A 14258-nucleotide genomic window follows, 5' to 3' on the forward strand; every position below is an offset into this window, starting at 1 on the left:
CCCCCCCCCCCACCCCCCCTCTCTCTGACCCCTCGCCCTTGTTAGCCCCATCTCTTCAGGTCTCATTTTCAGCGAGCAATGTTCAACGGCGGTGAGACCCATGACCTCGCCTTCACTGATTCTGTTCGCCTTCACTGATTCTGTTCTCCTTCACCACTTGCCTTTTCTTCCAACTCTCCTTCTCATGGTTTTCTTTCTCTCTCGCTTTCCAGCCTTGAACAGAAATTATGTAATGATCAATCCTAGTCGGCAACAGATTAGCTACATATATTATTGTTAAACAAGGCTTTGGTTGACATTAGCTATGTTGATCATTTCCCTCCATTTTTGTATGAAAGAATATATAAGGACTTACAATAAGGACTCGACAAAAAAATGTATCTTTGCCTCGGTACTAAACTTTTAAAAATTAGTGTCATTGTGTCTGTATATTGCTTCTTAGGTTGGGACACTATATTTCTGTTTGAATTTTTCCCCCAACCTAACTGTACTATCATATTTGCCCACATATTTATGTATGGGGATGGTTAGGCACAATGGATTTGTGATAGAATGCGAAAAAATGTTATAATTCTTTCAAAGTGTCCCTGTGTGTTTTTCTCCATGAATTTACATGTCTGTTCCTGCACAAGTGTTAATAATCAGGGACGTCGTGTGATCTGAATTTCTGCATCCGTTTCTGTTGGTTAATTGATTGTTTATATGCATTCATTTGTTTTATGCAGCAAAAGAAAAGAGAAATGGTTTCATCTGCATTTGGAGAAGACAAAGCAGGCGGTCAACAAACTCGTCTCACAGTAGAAGACCTGGACTACCTTTTTATGATGTGATGATAGATATACTTCCGATTATTCTTTGGAATTGGCTGCTGATGATTTAGGCTAACATCATAACATCATATGCACATATGATATGAAGTTTTGGGTGGTGGTGAAGGCTGCCTGCATTGGCTCCATTTTTGGAAAGCAAGTTGTCCGACATATTTAGATTAGTCGGCCAACCAGATGATTTGTGAATAGCATTTTGTAGAAATCTTTGAATCCATTTTTGGCCACTCAATTCTTTTCTCACACACAGTTTGATCCCTCTGTGGACTCTGTTTACACCCCATTCCCGAAGTATATCCCACAGGTTGTAAAAATTAGAAATTTATAGAAAAGATAGAAAATTAAATCTGTCAAAAACTCTTTTCCTTTCCAAATGTAAAAATATATATAGTATTTTTTGCTTTATCATCTCCCCTCTTCTATGTTTGTTACATGTGTGTGTATATATATATATATCATACACTTTTCTTCTTATAGTAAATTAATTTTATTGTTCCATTGGTTAAGAGAATTTCAATGAATTTCTATTGGTTTGAATTATGATTTACGTATATAAAAAAGACATTATTATAATGGATAAAAAAGAAAGACATTATTGTTGGATGAAAGTCTCACATCGACTAATTTAGAGAATCGGGGGTTTATAATTAAGAAATATTATACCAATAATTTATAACCAAGAAATATTATCTCTATTGGTACCAAATCTTATCTTTCATCTTCCTCGACCAACTTCATCACTGCACCTGAAACACTGGTGAGCAGCTCCGACCAATCACTGCACACCATAATAATAATAATAATAATAATAATAATAATAATAATAATAATAATAAAAAATTACATTATATATTTATTAGGATAAATTTAAATTGTACCCATTTGTGGAGTCGAAAGACAAGCCGACAGTATACTTAGCTTCCTCAACGGCCCAAGCGAAGCGGCTGAGCCTTTTATTATCAGCGGCAACTCGGAGCTCCGACGGCTTAACATTCCAAAAAATCGGCGCGATCCATTTATTGGATCGCAGCATACGAGCCAGCTCATAGAGACAGTAATACGAGTCGCAATACCGAGGCGAAAAAATCGGTACGAAAGATACGAAATAAATCAGATTGATTTTTCGATCAAAAGTACTATGTGAAATCTTCGTTTTTTTCCTCTTTCTCTATCCCTATCCTGCGGGTACAGTGTTTGAATCAATAGATAACCTTTTCTTCTATATCTGTATGGATTGATATTATTACATTCCAATTCCTTCCGGATACCTCCCAAGGAAAATTCCAATTGGATCCAAAATTGATTGGTTAGTGTGAGCTTATCCATGCGGTTATGCACTCTTCGAATATGAATCCATTTTCTGAAAGATTCTGACTTTCGTGCTTTGGTGGGTCTCCGAGATCCTTTTGATGACCTATGTTGTGTTAAAGGGATATATATATGATTCGATTGATTGCGTAAAGCTCACGGTAGCAACGGAACCAGGGAAAGTAAACAGAAAAGACAGTTATTTTCTATTCTATTAGTATTAGATTAGTATTAATATTAGTTAGTAATCTCGACTTAGTGAGTCCTTTCTTCCGTGATGAACTGTTGGCACCAGTCTTCTTAAATTTTATTACATAAAATTGGAATTATTTCTTACATTCATACGTTTTTTTCGTCCTCTTGAATTTTATTGTGATTTTTTTTTAAAATTTTGTAACATGATTTGAATGTTTATAGAGAAAAAAAAGAAAAAATGATACGTGCCCGTGGTTCTGCACGTGCCATATATATTCATATGTGTGAATTGTTTATGAATCGATATGCTTATGATATGTTTATAATATGTGAATTATATGATAATACTTACAGTACGATGTGTTCAATGATATGTTTGAGATAGGATACGAGAAGGATGCACTAAACGTAATGTAAATATAGAAGTAAGACATGTTCATGAAACGTTAAAGTTAGGTTACATATCGAAGTGCTATGATATGAGAGATTAATAAAAGAATATGATCAGGTTGTGGGTAGAAAGGTATAGAATTATGATAGATTGATAGAACGGTAGCGTTAGGATATGTTCTTGTAACGCTACAACTAAGGTACGTTCAGGTAACGATACGATTGTGATATGTCTAAGGACGTTAAGGCAATGATAAGTTAGGGAAGGATATGACCACGAAGTGTTTACCATATGATATGATTATGATACGACATATGAAGAACGAATATATATATATATATATATATATATATAATATGAAAATGATTCGAAATATGTTATGGTATGAGGCATGTGATCAATTGACATGTTTATGATAGATATATTGTGATGTGATATGTTACATTTGGATTGTTTTGTGTGTCCTTGAGGTAATTATTGTATGAATCGCACGTTATGAAATGATATGTTAAAAGCATAGAGCGTTATGTTATGTCTCCTAAATTGTACGTATACATCGTGTTATGAATGACATGATATGACGATAAATGACATGAAATATAACCCCATTAGAATTATGCATTATATGAAAACTGAAAAAATTATAAAAGATATGATATGAATGTAATACAATAATGAGATTATATTTAATAATGTCGACAATGGAAAAATATTGAGACCTCATGCATTGTGTGTGCTCATGCATCAGGGGATACCCCTATTGGTACGAACGCATACACTAATGGGCAGGGGTACGATCATTACGTTTTACATAATGCTGCCATGACAGTTACTAGTTCTAACCGGTGTCTGGCTTAAGGAACTTCTAGAGTATGCTCGCCTGACAAGGAAGGTGGTTCAGTAGTATGCGAACTGACTGGTGAGTCCATACTCGCACGTATGGGCTGTGTAGAGTATATGGTATACATCCAAATTACCCGTTAGAACATTACCTTAGGAAAATAGATTGAAATGATAGGGTTACTGAGTATTTCTTTAAATACTAAAACCACTGTCCGCTGACGACAACAGTGCAACTCGAGACTATGACACATGTATAAAGTAGTCATATTTATTTTCTTAGAGGATAAGAATATTTTTAATTTAAACTTTTATTTATTTTATTTAGTCTTTTATTGTGTCATTTTTTAAACTGTTTTCGAAACACATAAGTTCATGATTATGTTTTGCCCTAAATTCAATGCCTTCATAAATACTCTCATTAATTATTTTTACTTCCTTTTATATATATATATATATATATATATATTTATTTATTTATTTATTTATACGAACAAATCTAAACCGGTACGAAAAATAGATTTGGGAGTTAGGGTTTAAGGAAGCAAGTATAGACAAAAGCAAAATTGAGGTCATGAAATCGAAAGAAGGAAGACAAAAACATGTTATATCGTGCTCGAGATTGCCCTATTAAATCCAGCACGAATTGTGACAATGGTAGACTCTAACAAAAATTAAGTAATTTATTAAAATTAATTAATTTAAATATTAATTCTATTTTCTTGGGAATTTATGTATTCCAACGTGGAAGGAAGGGATAGGGGTAGGTGCTGACTAGATATGTCCAATTTGTATGCCCTAAGAGGGAGGATCTAATTTTTCATTTTCCAACTAGGAAAATAATTTCAATATTTTCTAAATTGCACACGGAAAATTCATAATTGATTTCTCTTCCATTTTGTAATATGTTTTAAAAAATAAAAATAAAAATTAAAAATGAAGGAATCCAAGCAATGTCATTTTTTTAAAAAGACATATAAAATAAAATAAAAAAGAATTAATGAAATTTAAATTTATATATCCACAAAGAGAATCTTCCATCACATTCTGTCACCCCAAAGCCCTACTGGTTCAGACCCCATCCTTTCGGTGTTCATCATTTTCCATTCAATTTAATGCAAAAAAACCTTCATTTTCCATTTCCCATTAAAATTTTCAAACGGATTTAACTCGATTTCATATGTAATTTAATAAGAACATAGCAAAAAAAAAAAAAAAAAAAAAAAAAAAAAAAAAAAAACTATATTATATACTGTGTTTTAAGGTTTGATGTCGTGATCGACGTCCCATAGGATATTGAGATCAGTTGTGGCGAAGGTGTCGATGTCTTCCCAGCTCCAGTAGCTGCTGTTCGACATGTCGGCGCCGCTGCAGCTGGTGGTTGGAAGCTGCCATGGATGATGTGTACCGGTGGTGTTGGGTTGCTCTGTTTCTATGGCCTTCAATTTTTGATCCGTTGTTGTTGAAACGCCTGAGAAATCTGCGTTTTGAGAATTGAGAATTCCGTAATTTGTAGTGAAGTTTTCACATTCCAGCCAGTTGGTCGACGATGGCGGCGGCGGCGGCGGAGGGAAAATCAGTCCTTGATACAGAGGAAGGGAAAATTGGGTGTTTATCATCACGCCGTCTACGGCGGCGACGGCGGCGGCTGCTGCGGAGGAGGAGGAGGAGGATTTGGGGATTTGTTTTTTCTTTAAGCGTTTGTTTTTACGGCCGCCACCAACAGGGACGTTTCGGAGAGTTCCACCATTGGTCCAGTGACGTTTACAAGCTCTACAAAAATGGCGCGGCTGAGATTTGTTGTAATTATTGTAGTAACAGAATTTGGTGTTGGTTGAATCGCATCTTGGACACTTTAATTGCTCAGTTTGTGACGGATTTTGGTGGTGGTGCGATCGTTTCACGGCGGCGCTTGTCAGTTTCTTTGGCGGCGTAAGCGTCTTGCTCCAATCAAATACATCGATCGAAACCTGTTTCGAACTCAAACCCATCTCTCAAAACAACTCGAAGAACCAAACCCAGAAGGGAACTGAAACAAAAAGGATCAAAGGAGCTGAAAAACAGAGAGACAGAGAGATACGAGGTTATAAGAAGAAGAAGAAGAAGAGGTTGCTGGTCGGAAAGGACAAGGAAGGAGAATTCATATCTGTAATTAAGAATGATTCTGTGTGGAAAAACCAGAGAAAATGGTTTGACTAAGAATTCAATTTTCTATTGGCATACCGGAATTTGGGTGTTCTTCACAAACATCTTTTATTGCTTTTTATTTATAGAGAGAGAAACAGAGCCTTCAAGACTAAGTAGAAAGTGGTATATGACACGTGGATGAATCAGAGCCGTCTATAGTGCGTTTGATTGATGTGCATGGCAACGGCAGTCGCAAATTGGCAACGATTCATTAAAATATGTAAAAATTTATCATACGTTACGTTACAGTTTCTTTTTTTCTTTTTTTTTTTTTAACTTTCAAAATTATATAATATTAATTTTATGTTTCCTATATTTTTTTATTAATTAGTAACAATTAGATTTAGTCTTTATTATTATTATTATTTTATATAGATAGAAAAATAAGTTCGTAAAAAGTAAAAAAAAAAAAAAAAAATTCAGAATGTACTGTGGTAAAAAAGTAGGAGCCAAATGTAATAATAATAATACATAAATTTTCATAAAATTATACACATAACATGAGACATGACCTTATATAAAGTATACATAAAAAATCGGGTAATTTACTAATAAAATGATTGAAAGAAAATAAATTAGGAAAAGAATAATTTCCAAAGCAGCTCGTGGGTCCCACAGAGGATGTTGGCATCACGTGCTCCTCCAATTTGAGGGATTGCTTCTTCTTCCTGGACCCATCCGCATGTGATTACATGTTCCACGTTGGCTGTCTTTGCGTTATTCGCCACGTGTGGGCTCCTCCACCCTGAGCGTGTGAGTTTTATTTATTTATTTATTTATTTATTTATTTAAATAATTTTATTTTAAATTCCTTCCCCTCTGGCTAGACTAGCAGCCCTATAAGACCTAATCATTATGTGAGAGACTCACCTAATGTCTCAGTCCCAAGGATTTTAGTTTTTGTTTTTTTAAATTATTATTATAAAAAAAAATCCAAATAACTATTAAAATAAATTAAAATTATTTCCGGTAAACTTCTCGGAGAAACTTTTTATATTTTTAATTAAAGTTAATAATAATAATAATAATAACAAAAAATGATACGTAAAAAATACGGTGCATGCGTGGGGAGTATAATATAGTGATAGGTGGCCGTCAGAGAAATAGGAAAAAATAAAGAGCCACGAAAGGCACGTGCGCTATAAAATTTAAGAATTAAATTTAATAAAATAGGGGAATTAACTAATAATAATATTACATTAATACGGAATTAATAATATAATAATATTATATATATTATATATATATATATATAAAAGAAAAAAACAATTATTTGATTAAAATTTGATCCGTCCAACGAAGCAGAAACAAAATAATGTGAAGAATCCCAATCCCAATTCCCAAATCCAGCATGGTCGGTTCGGTCGGTCGTCTTTCTCATTGCCTCTTCTAAGCCACAAAATCCCTTTTTATTTAATTAATTAATTATAAAATCAAATTATTATTTATACGTTTGATTTTAATGAATGGAAATAATTAAAAATATGAGAATGTTTAATTAGGCAGAAAAAAGGGAAGGCATGAGAGTAGAATGATGGTGGAATATTATATATATTTAATTAAATTTAAAAATGACCTAAGTTTGAACACATGGAAGTGAATGATTCAAGGACTTGGGGTTTTGGTTGGCTAATTAATTAATTAATTACTTAATTAATTCATTATAATTATGTGCATGCAAATTGGGGCATGGCGTCTCTTCCAGGTTGTAAAGTGAAGCAATCCCACATTTCTGCCTATCACTTGTCATTTGGGGTATTTAGCTTCCTTCATAAGATTTTATCCTATTTGGCTTTGGGTCTGAAATGGACCTTAGCCGGTAGGTCGTGACATAATGTTAGAATTCTATCTCTTCTAGACTAGTATCTCACTGATGGCTCGGACCTTTTTTAGAGGCCTTCTTTGTCCTCCACCTAAGCTGCACGGAAAAAACCCAAAGCCAATATCAGATAATAGTGAAGCTTTGAGAATGGGTAGAATAATGTGATTGATAGTTGTACGCTATTTGATTTGTTTTAGAATTAGCGATAATATAATTTTTTTTAATTGAAAAGGAGTAATTTTTAGACGAGCAACTTTGATGGCTTTATTGAAGCTCTTGTACGAGGAAAAACAAATATCTTATCGATGAAGCTAAGCGTGAAAGAAGAAATTGTGTCAATGGCTTGATTTTTTACCCAATTTAACCCCACAAAAAAGTTATGGAAAAAAAAAAAAAAAGGAAGAAAGAGAGTGCAGGGAAAGCAAATTTGTCATTTTGTTCTGCTTTTTGCAGCTTCTTCAACCTTAAGAAACACACTCAAATCCCTGCTGTCACATTGGACACTTGTAGCTCGTGGTATGCTCATGTTTGGTTAGCTCGAAAATGTGTATGTTAATAAGAAATGTTTCATTCCCTCTCTTTAATCGATGTTGGATCTGACAATTCGCCTCTTTTAGAGGCTCAACGTCTTCGTTGACACACTACCCAATGTCAGACTCTAATACCCTTTATAACAACACAAACCCACTAGCATACCACTCCTATCTCTGGCTCTGATACCCCACCACTAATAAATATTGTCTTCTTATTCTCAAAATTTTAAAACGAGTAGGAGAAGTTTTCACACACTTATAAATGATATAAGATCTCACAATCTCCCAACGTGTCTGAAAGCAACAATTCAACCAAATTTCTTTCACAACCGACTCAAACGCTATATTTTTCGAGACGGTGGTAGAACGTTCTAAGAACATGGAACATCAAAATCACCAACGAATTCTTAGTACCATTTACATATTATGATAACCCATTATACAGCAATTCATACAATGTTCAAAGAAGCTGACAAAGTGGGATGATTTGACTGCTTGTTTTGTGTCAGTATCTCTCAGGCAGCTCTTGTTCTGTCATCCATGCACTCTGTAAGGGCCTATCTCTTCTCGTTTTGTCTTTGTTTGTAAAAACGACAAGAACCGAGGTTGTTGGCCAAACCAACACATGGGAAGCATGCGTGCAAGACTCTGCTCATACCTTGTTTACTTCCGGACAAAACACAAAACAAACAAACAAACAAACAAAATGGACGTATGATTTTATTCAAACGGCTTAATTGTTGATGCTTTAATTCAAGATTCCCCCGAAGAACAAGAAAAAAAAGCCTAACCCTTTCGCAAATCATCAAGCTTTCAATGGATAAAATTGAGCACATCTTCGTGGAAGTTCATGGCGGCTTGAAAATCCACGTGGCGGCGGTCGGAACCGGTGATCAATTTGTCCGCCCCTATGGGAACTTGTTTGTTCTTTTGCTCTCTGTTTGAATGTTCTTTCTTTCAGGTTCTAATGTGGTGGTTTTTCTTCACGGATTTCCTGAGATTTGGTACTCCTGGCGCCACCAGATGGTGGCCGTGGCTAACGCCGGATTCCGAGCAATCGCTCTCGATTATAGAGGTTATGGACTCTCCGATTCCCCGGCCGAGCCCTCGAAGACTACTTACAACGATCTCATTACCGATCTCCTTCAGATTCTCGACACTCTCAATATCCCTCGGGTACTGTTCCAAATGTATTGTTGTAATTCTCATTTAATTTTTAATCTTCATGATTCATATTCTTATTTATTTTGGTTATTAATTTTCGTTTAGTTCATAATCATTATGTTTCGTATTCTCGTTTATTTAGTTAATGTATGAGAATTAATATTGCTTACGTTTTTTAATATTATTATGGAACGCGAAGTTATTGTCGTTTTGTATTTGTCTAGTGGCAATTGAGACTTTATAGTGTGAGAGTGATTGATTTCCATGGGTGGATATAAGAAAACTTCTTTTCTTCTAACCACATAAATTTTTATGTTTTTTTGTTTAATTTATGTTTGTAGATGTGTGAGTACGATCGATCTTGCTTTCACTTTCATTACAAAAATTGGGTATCAAAACATTGTTGTTATGACATTTAGACAACAACGAGTAGTATCATAGCATTTTAGATCATGACGTTACGACACAACAAGTGGTATCAGAACATTGAAAATTGTGGCATTATGACACAACAAGTGCTATCAAAACATTAAAGGTTGTGACATTACGACACAACAAATGATATCAGAATATTTAAGATTGCAGCATTCAGGCAGAACAAGTGGTATAAGAGCATTTTTGGTTGTAGCATTCTGCTACAACAATTGAGTATCAAAACATTTTAATTGTGACATCCCGACCCAACACGAAGTTTAATCTTAAACCATCTTTTAAGTGCATAATTCTTAAGCGCTTCACTCAAAACCTGTCTGTAATTGACCTGTTTTTGTGTTGATATATGTTCTATACTAATTTCAAGAACTGTGAATAGGTGTTTCTCGTGGGGAAAGACTTCGGAGCATTGCCAGCTTATTACTTTGCTATCAAAAACCCAGACAGGGCACTGGGAGTTGTGACATTGGGAGTGCCATTCTTGCCAATTAAACCCAAGTTCGAAGAAGGCCACCTCCCTGAAGGCTTCTACATTTCAAGATGGCAGGCATGATTCAACTCCACAATTCATAAGAACACCAACCATCAGCAGCTGATTTCAGTGGTTTAAAGTTCATCTTGTCTGATTTTTGTGCAGGAACCTGGCCGAGCAGAGGCTGATTTTGGTCGTTTTGATCCAAAAACTGTTGTTAAAAATGTGTATGTGCTGTTCTCTAGAAGTGAAATCCCAATAGCTCAAGAACACCAGGAGGTAATGGATTTGGTGGATTCATCAACCCCTCTTCCCCCTTGGTTTACTGAAGAAGATCTTGCAGTTTATGGAGAACTGTATCAGAAATCTGGATTTGAAACTGCATTACAAGTTCCTTACAGGTTTGTATCTTGTTTATGAGTATTGTGTTGAGAATTATTGAGAGTGAGTCCCACGTTGGTTAATTTAGTGGAAGATCATGGGTTTGTAAATGAGGAATACTATCTTCATTGGTATGAGACCTTTTGGGGAAGCCCAAAGAAAAACAACGAGAGTTTATGCTCAAAGTGGACAATATCATACCATTGTGGAGATTCGTGATTTCTAACATGATATCAAGGCCATGCCCTAAACTTAGCCATATTAATAGAATCCTCAAATATCAAACAAAGAATTGTGAGCCTCGAAGGTGTAGTCAAAAGTGACTAAAGTGTCGAACAAAGGGTGTACTTTACTTTGTTCGAGGGCTCCAGAAAAAGGAGTCGAGCCTCGATTAAGGGAAGGCTATTCGAGAGTTCCATAAGCCTCAAGAGAGGCTTTTAGTGTACTTTGTTCGAGAGGAGGATTGTTGAGAATTATTGAGATAAAGAATACTATCTCTATTAGTAGGAGACATTTTGGGGAAGCTCAAAGTAAAAACATGAGAGCTTATGCTCAAAGTGCACAATATCATCATACCATTGTGGAGATTCGTGATTCCTAACATTATTGTTCTAGCTTGAATGAGTACGAACACGAATATGAACATGATGATATCCATGATAGGTCAATTGATGAAGATTGGGGAGTGAAAGATCCAAAACTGGAGATCCCAGCGCTTCTTATAATGGGTGAAAAGGATTATGTATTGAAGTTTCCAGGGATTGAGGAATGTGTAAGAAGTGAAAGGGTGAAAGATTATGTTCCTAAACTGGAGATTGTGTTCCTACCAGAAGGATCCCACTTTGTTCAAGAACAATGCTCTGAAGAAGTTAATCAGCTGCTACTCACTTTCCTTGTCAACCATACTTGATTTGGATATCTCGACATAAACACTTCAAAATAATGATATCCATATGAACGGTGTGTGCGCACGCTGCCCTTGTGTTACCTACTTTTGGACACCACAGTGACTGTCTTTCTACTTATATATATCAATGCCGAGTATCGGTGGAAAATTTGAGTTTTTTTTTTCTTTTTTTTTTTTTCTATCGATTTTTGTAACCGGTAAAGTCCACTGTTGCCAAATATTGTCTTATTTAAGTTTTTATTTATTTATTTTTTAAAATGGGTTTGTTAGAAGGAGGTTTTCACATAGATCTCATAATCCACCTCTCTTTGAGGCTAGCCTTCTCAGTGCCACTCGTTCCTCTCTTCAATTCATGTGAGATTTCACAATTTACTACCCTTCGGAGTCTTGCGTTCTAAAGGCATAATTCAATTATTTGATCTAGAATTGTGAGATTCCACGTCGATTTGAGAGAGGAACGGTTGCTAGCGAGGATGCTGAGACTCGGAGGAGGTGGATTGTGAGATCTCATGAGAGTTGGAGAGAAGAACGAAACATTATTTATGACAAAACCTCACTAATTATTTTTTTAAACTAATTTCAAATTAAAAAAAAAAATTAGACTTTAGGAACTGAAAAGGGTAGTTTTGTAATTTAGACTTTAGGAAGCCACCAAGAAAGCCCCACGCCCACAAACATCGACTTTCTTTTGGCTGTTGAAAGACTATGAGCGGTTGGGTTACATGAGATAATTGAAACAGAGCAGAGTCCAAAATCTGAACTCATCTCACTCTCTCATTTCCCTTTTGAGCTCTGGAATGGATCAAATTCAGCACAATTTCGTCGAAGTTGGAGGCCTGAAGCTCCACGTAGCCGAAATCGGAACCGGTGATCACTCGTCTCTTCGCCAATTTCTTCACCGGAACTTGTTGTTTTGCTTACAAAAACCTACTCTCTGTCTGCGTGTGCTCATCCTTTTCCCATTTTTCTTTCAGGTTCCAATGTCGTCGTCTTCCTCCACGGATTTCCGGAGATATGGTACTCATGGCGGTTCCAGATGATCGCTCTTGCTAACGCCGGGTTCCGAGCAATTGCTCCCGATTACAGAGGATATGGACTCTCCGATTCGCCTGCTGAGCCCTCGAAGGCTTCATTTAGCGATCTCATCAGCGATCTCCTTGGGATTCTTAACGCTCTCAACATCCCTAAGGTACTATTCTCTCTATGATGCGCTTTAATTTGTGGCTGAAATCGTATTAAGGTTATTAGGGTTCTAAACGGAAGATCGCAGTTACATCGACTGCGAGATGTTTGAAAAAACAAACTGCTGGATGAATTGATTAATAGAAAAGGTTCGAATGAAAAGGAGTAGAATCTTTATCTTGTCTCTGATAATCTCTAACACGAACTGATGTCCATTCCTACATATTGACTTTTGATTTTATGATTTTGAAGTAAAGCCATTCCTACATAGCCTGCTGCGATGATAGCAAACTAAGAAATCTTCTTACATTACTCTGTATAGGTGATTATTGTTGGGAAAGATTTCGGAGCATGGCCAGCTTATTACTTCGCTCTCAAACATCCTGAGAGGGCACTGGGAGTTGTCACATTGGGAGTGCCATTCATGCCTCCTGGATCTGTTAGGAGTACCCAAAGCCACATCCCTGAAGGCGTGTATACCTTAAGATGGCGGGTACCAATCCACATGTTCTACCATTTGCATTACACTCTAGCCCTTTCAAAACAAAACTCAAGTCCTATTGATTTGGTAGTACTGATTCTAGATAGTGTAATGGCTCAAGCCCATTGTGAGCAGATATTGTCTTTTTTGGGTTTTCCCTTTCGGGCTTTCACGCTAAGGAGAGAGGTTTCCACACAAGCATAAAGAATGCTTTGTTGTGAGATCTCACCAAACATGTTGTTCTACTATAGAATAGATGAATCTTTTATAATGTTTGGTTGGATTTCAAGTTTTTTTAACTTTGTGTTTGCCTGTTTTTTTTGTTCTTCCTTTTACTAATTTGCTGCTTCAACTTTTTCTCTAATCGAGGAACCCGGGCGGGCCGAGGCTGATTTTGGTCGCTTTGATGCAAAAACCGTTGTTAGAAATGTTTATATCCTCTTCTCCAAAAGTGAAATGCCAATAGCTCAAGAAAATCAAGAAATAATGGACTTAGTAGACCCATCCACCCCTCTTCCTCCCTGGTTCACCGAGGAAGATCTAGCAACTTATGGAGCTCTGTATGAGAAATCTGGATTTGATACCGCATTGAAAGTTCCTTATAGGTATGAGTTTTGAAGTGATCATATCTTGTTCTAATTGGATAATTGTGTTATATTTGATATGTTATGATGCATGGATGAATATGATAGGTCATTCAATGAAGATTGGGGAATAGAAGATCCGAAGGTTGAAATTCCAGCATTGTTTATAGTGGGTGAAAAGGACTATGTTCTCAAATTCCCTGGTATTGAGGAATACATAAGAAGTGGAAGAGTTAAAGAATTTGTTCCCAAATTGGAGATCATCTACTTGCCAGAAGGATCTCATTTTGTTCAAGAACAGTCCCCCGAAGAAGTTAATCAGCTACTACTCACTTTCCTTGCCAACCATTTTTGACAGTGCAAGTTCTAAGTCTATCAATATCTACACTGTGTATGTTCTTAATCCCAACTGAAACGCTATGTAATATGTTAACTACATTATGTCTGGAGAAACGATGAACCTTTGTCCAAAGATAAATGGTAAAATAAAAAGTGTGAGATCATCGAAACATTTTTTTTATAAGGGTGTATAAATCTCTCCCTTGCAAACGC

General features: G+C 35.9%; 4 protein-coding genes across 4 annotated transcripts in view; 3 read left to right on the top strand and 1 right to left on the bottom strand.

Moving 5' to 3' along the window:
* Nucleotides 1-1233, top strand: part of LOC111477881 (helicase-like transcription factor CHR28) — a 9736-nt gene extending 8503 nt beyond the window's left edge. The window contains exon 11 of the mRNA XM_023121833.1: nucleotides 726-1233. Coding sequence (XP_022977601.1) covers nucleotides 726-830 — 105 coding nt within the window. The 3' untranslated portion in view covers nucleotides 831-1233. The remainder of the gene's footprint in view (nucleotides 1-725) is intronic.
* A 3452-nt stretch (nucleotides 1234-4685) lies between these two features.
* LOC111478708 (dof zinc finger protein DOF5.3-like) lies at nucleotides 4686-5812 on the bottom strand. The gene has a single exon (XM_023123123.1). The coding sequence runs from the start codon at nucleotides 5550-5552 to the stop codon at nucleotides 4821-4823; it is 732 nt and encodes a 243-aa protein (XP_022978891.1). The 5' UTR covers nucleotides 5553-5812; the 3' UTR covers nucleotides 4686-4820.
* A 3040-nt stretch (nucleotides 5813-8852) lies between these two features.
* LOC111478706 (bifunctional epoxide hydrolase 2-like) lies at nucleotides 8853-11617 on the top strand. The gene is made up of 5 exons (XM_023123121.1): nucleotides 8853-8992; nucleotides 9065-9279; nucleotides 10079-10246; nucleotides 10337-10572; nucleotides 11216-11617. The coding sequence occupies exons 1-5, from the start codon at nucleotides 8920-8922 to the stop codon at nucleotides 11460-11462; spliced, it is 939 nt and encodes a 312-aa protein (XP_022978889.1). The 5' UTR covers nucleotides 8853-8919; the 3' UTR covers nucleotides 11463-11617.
* Nucleotides 11618-12130: 513 nt separating this feature from the next.
* On the top strand, nucleotides 12131-14229 carry LOC111478707 (epoxide hydrolase A-like). The gene is made up of 5 exons (XM_023123122.1): nucleotides 12131-12326; nucleotides 12434-12648; nucleotides 12964-13134; nucleotides 13492-13727; nucleotides 13815-14229. The coding sequence occupies exons 1-5, from the start codon at nucleotides 12257-12259 to the stop codon at nucleotides 14059-14061; spliced, it is 939 nt and encodes a 312-aa protein (XP_022978890.1). The 5' UTR covers nucleotides 12131-12256; the 3' UTR covers nucleotides 14062-14229.
* Nucleotides 14230-14258: the final 29 nt, after the last annotated feature.

This window comes from Cucurbita maxima, unplaced genomic scaffold (genome assembly GCF_002738345.1).
Source record: "Cucurbita maxima cultivar Rimu unplaced genomic scaffold, Cmax_1.0 Cma_Scf00004, whole genome shotgun sequence".
Classification (NCBI taxonomy): domain Eukaryota; kingdom Viridiplantae; phylum Streptophyta; class Magnoliopsida; order Cucurbitales; family Cucurbitaceae; genus Cucurbita; species Cucurbita maxima.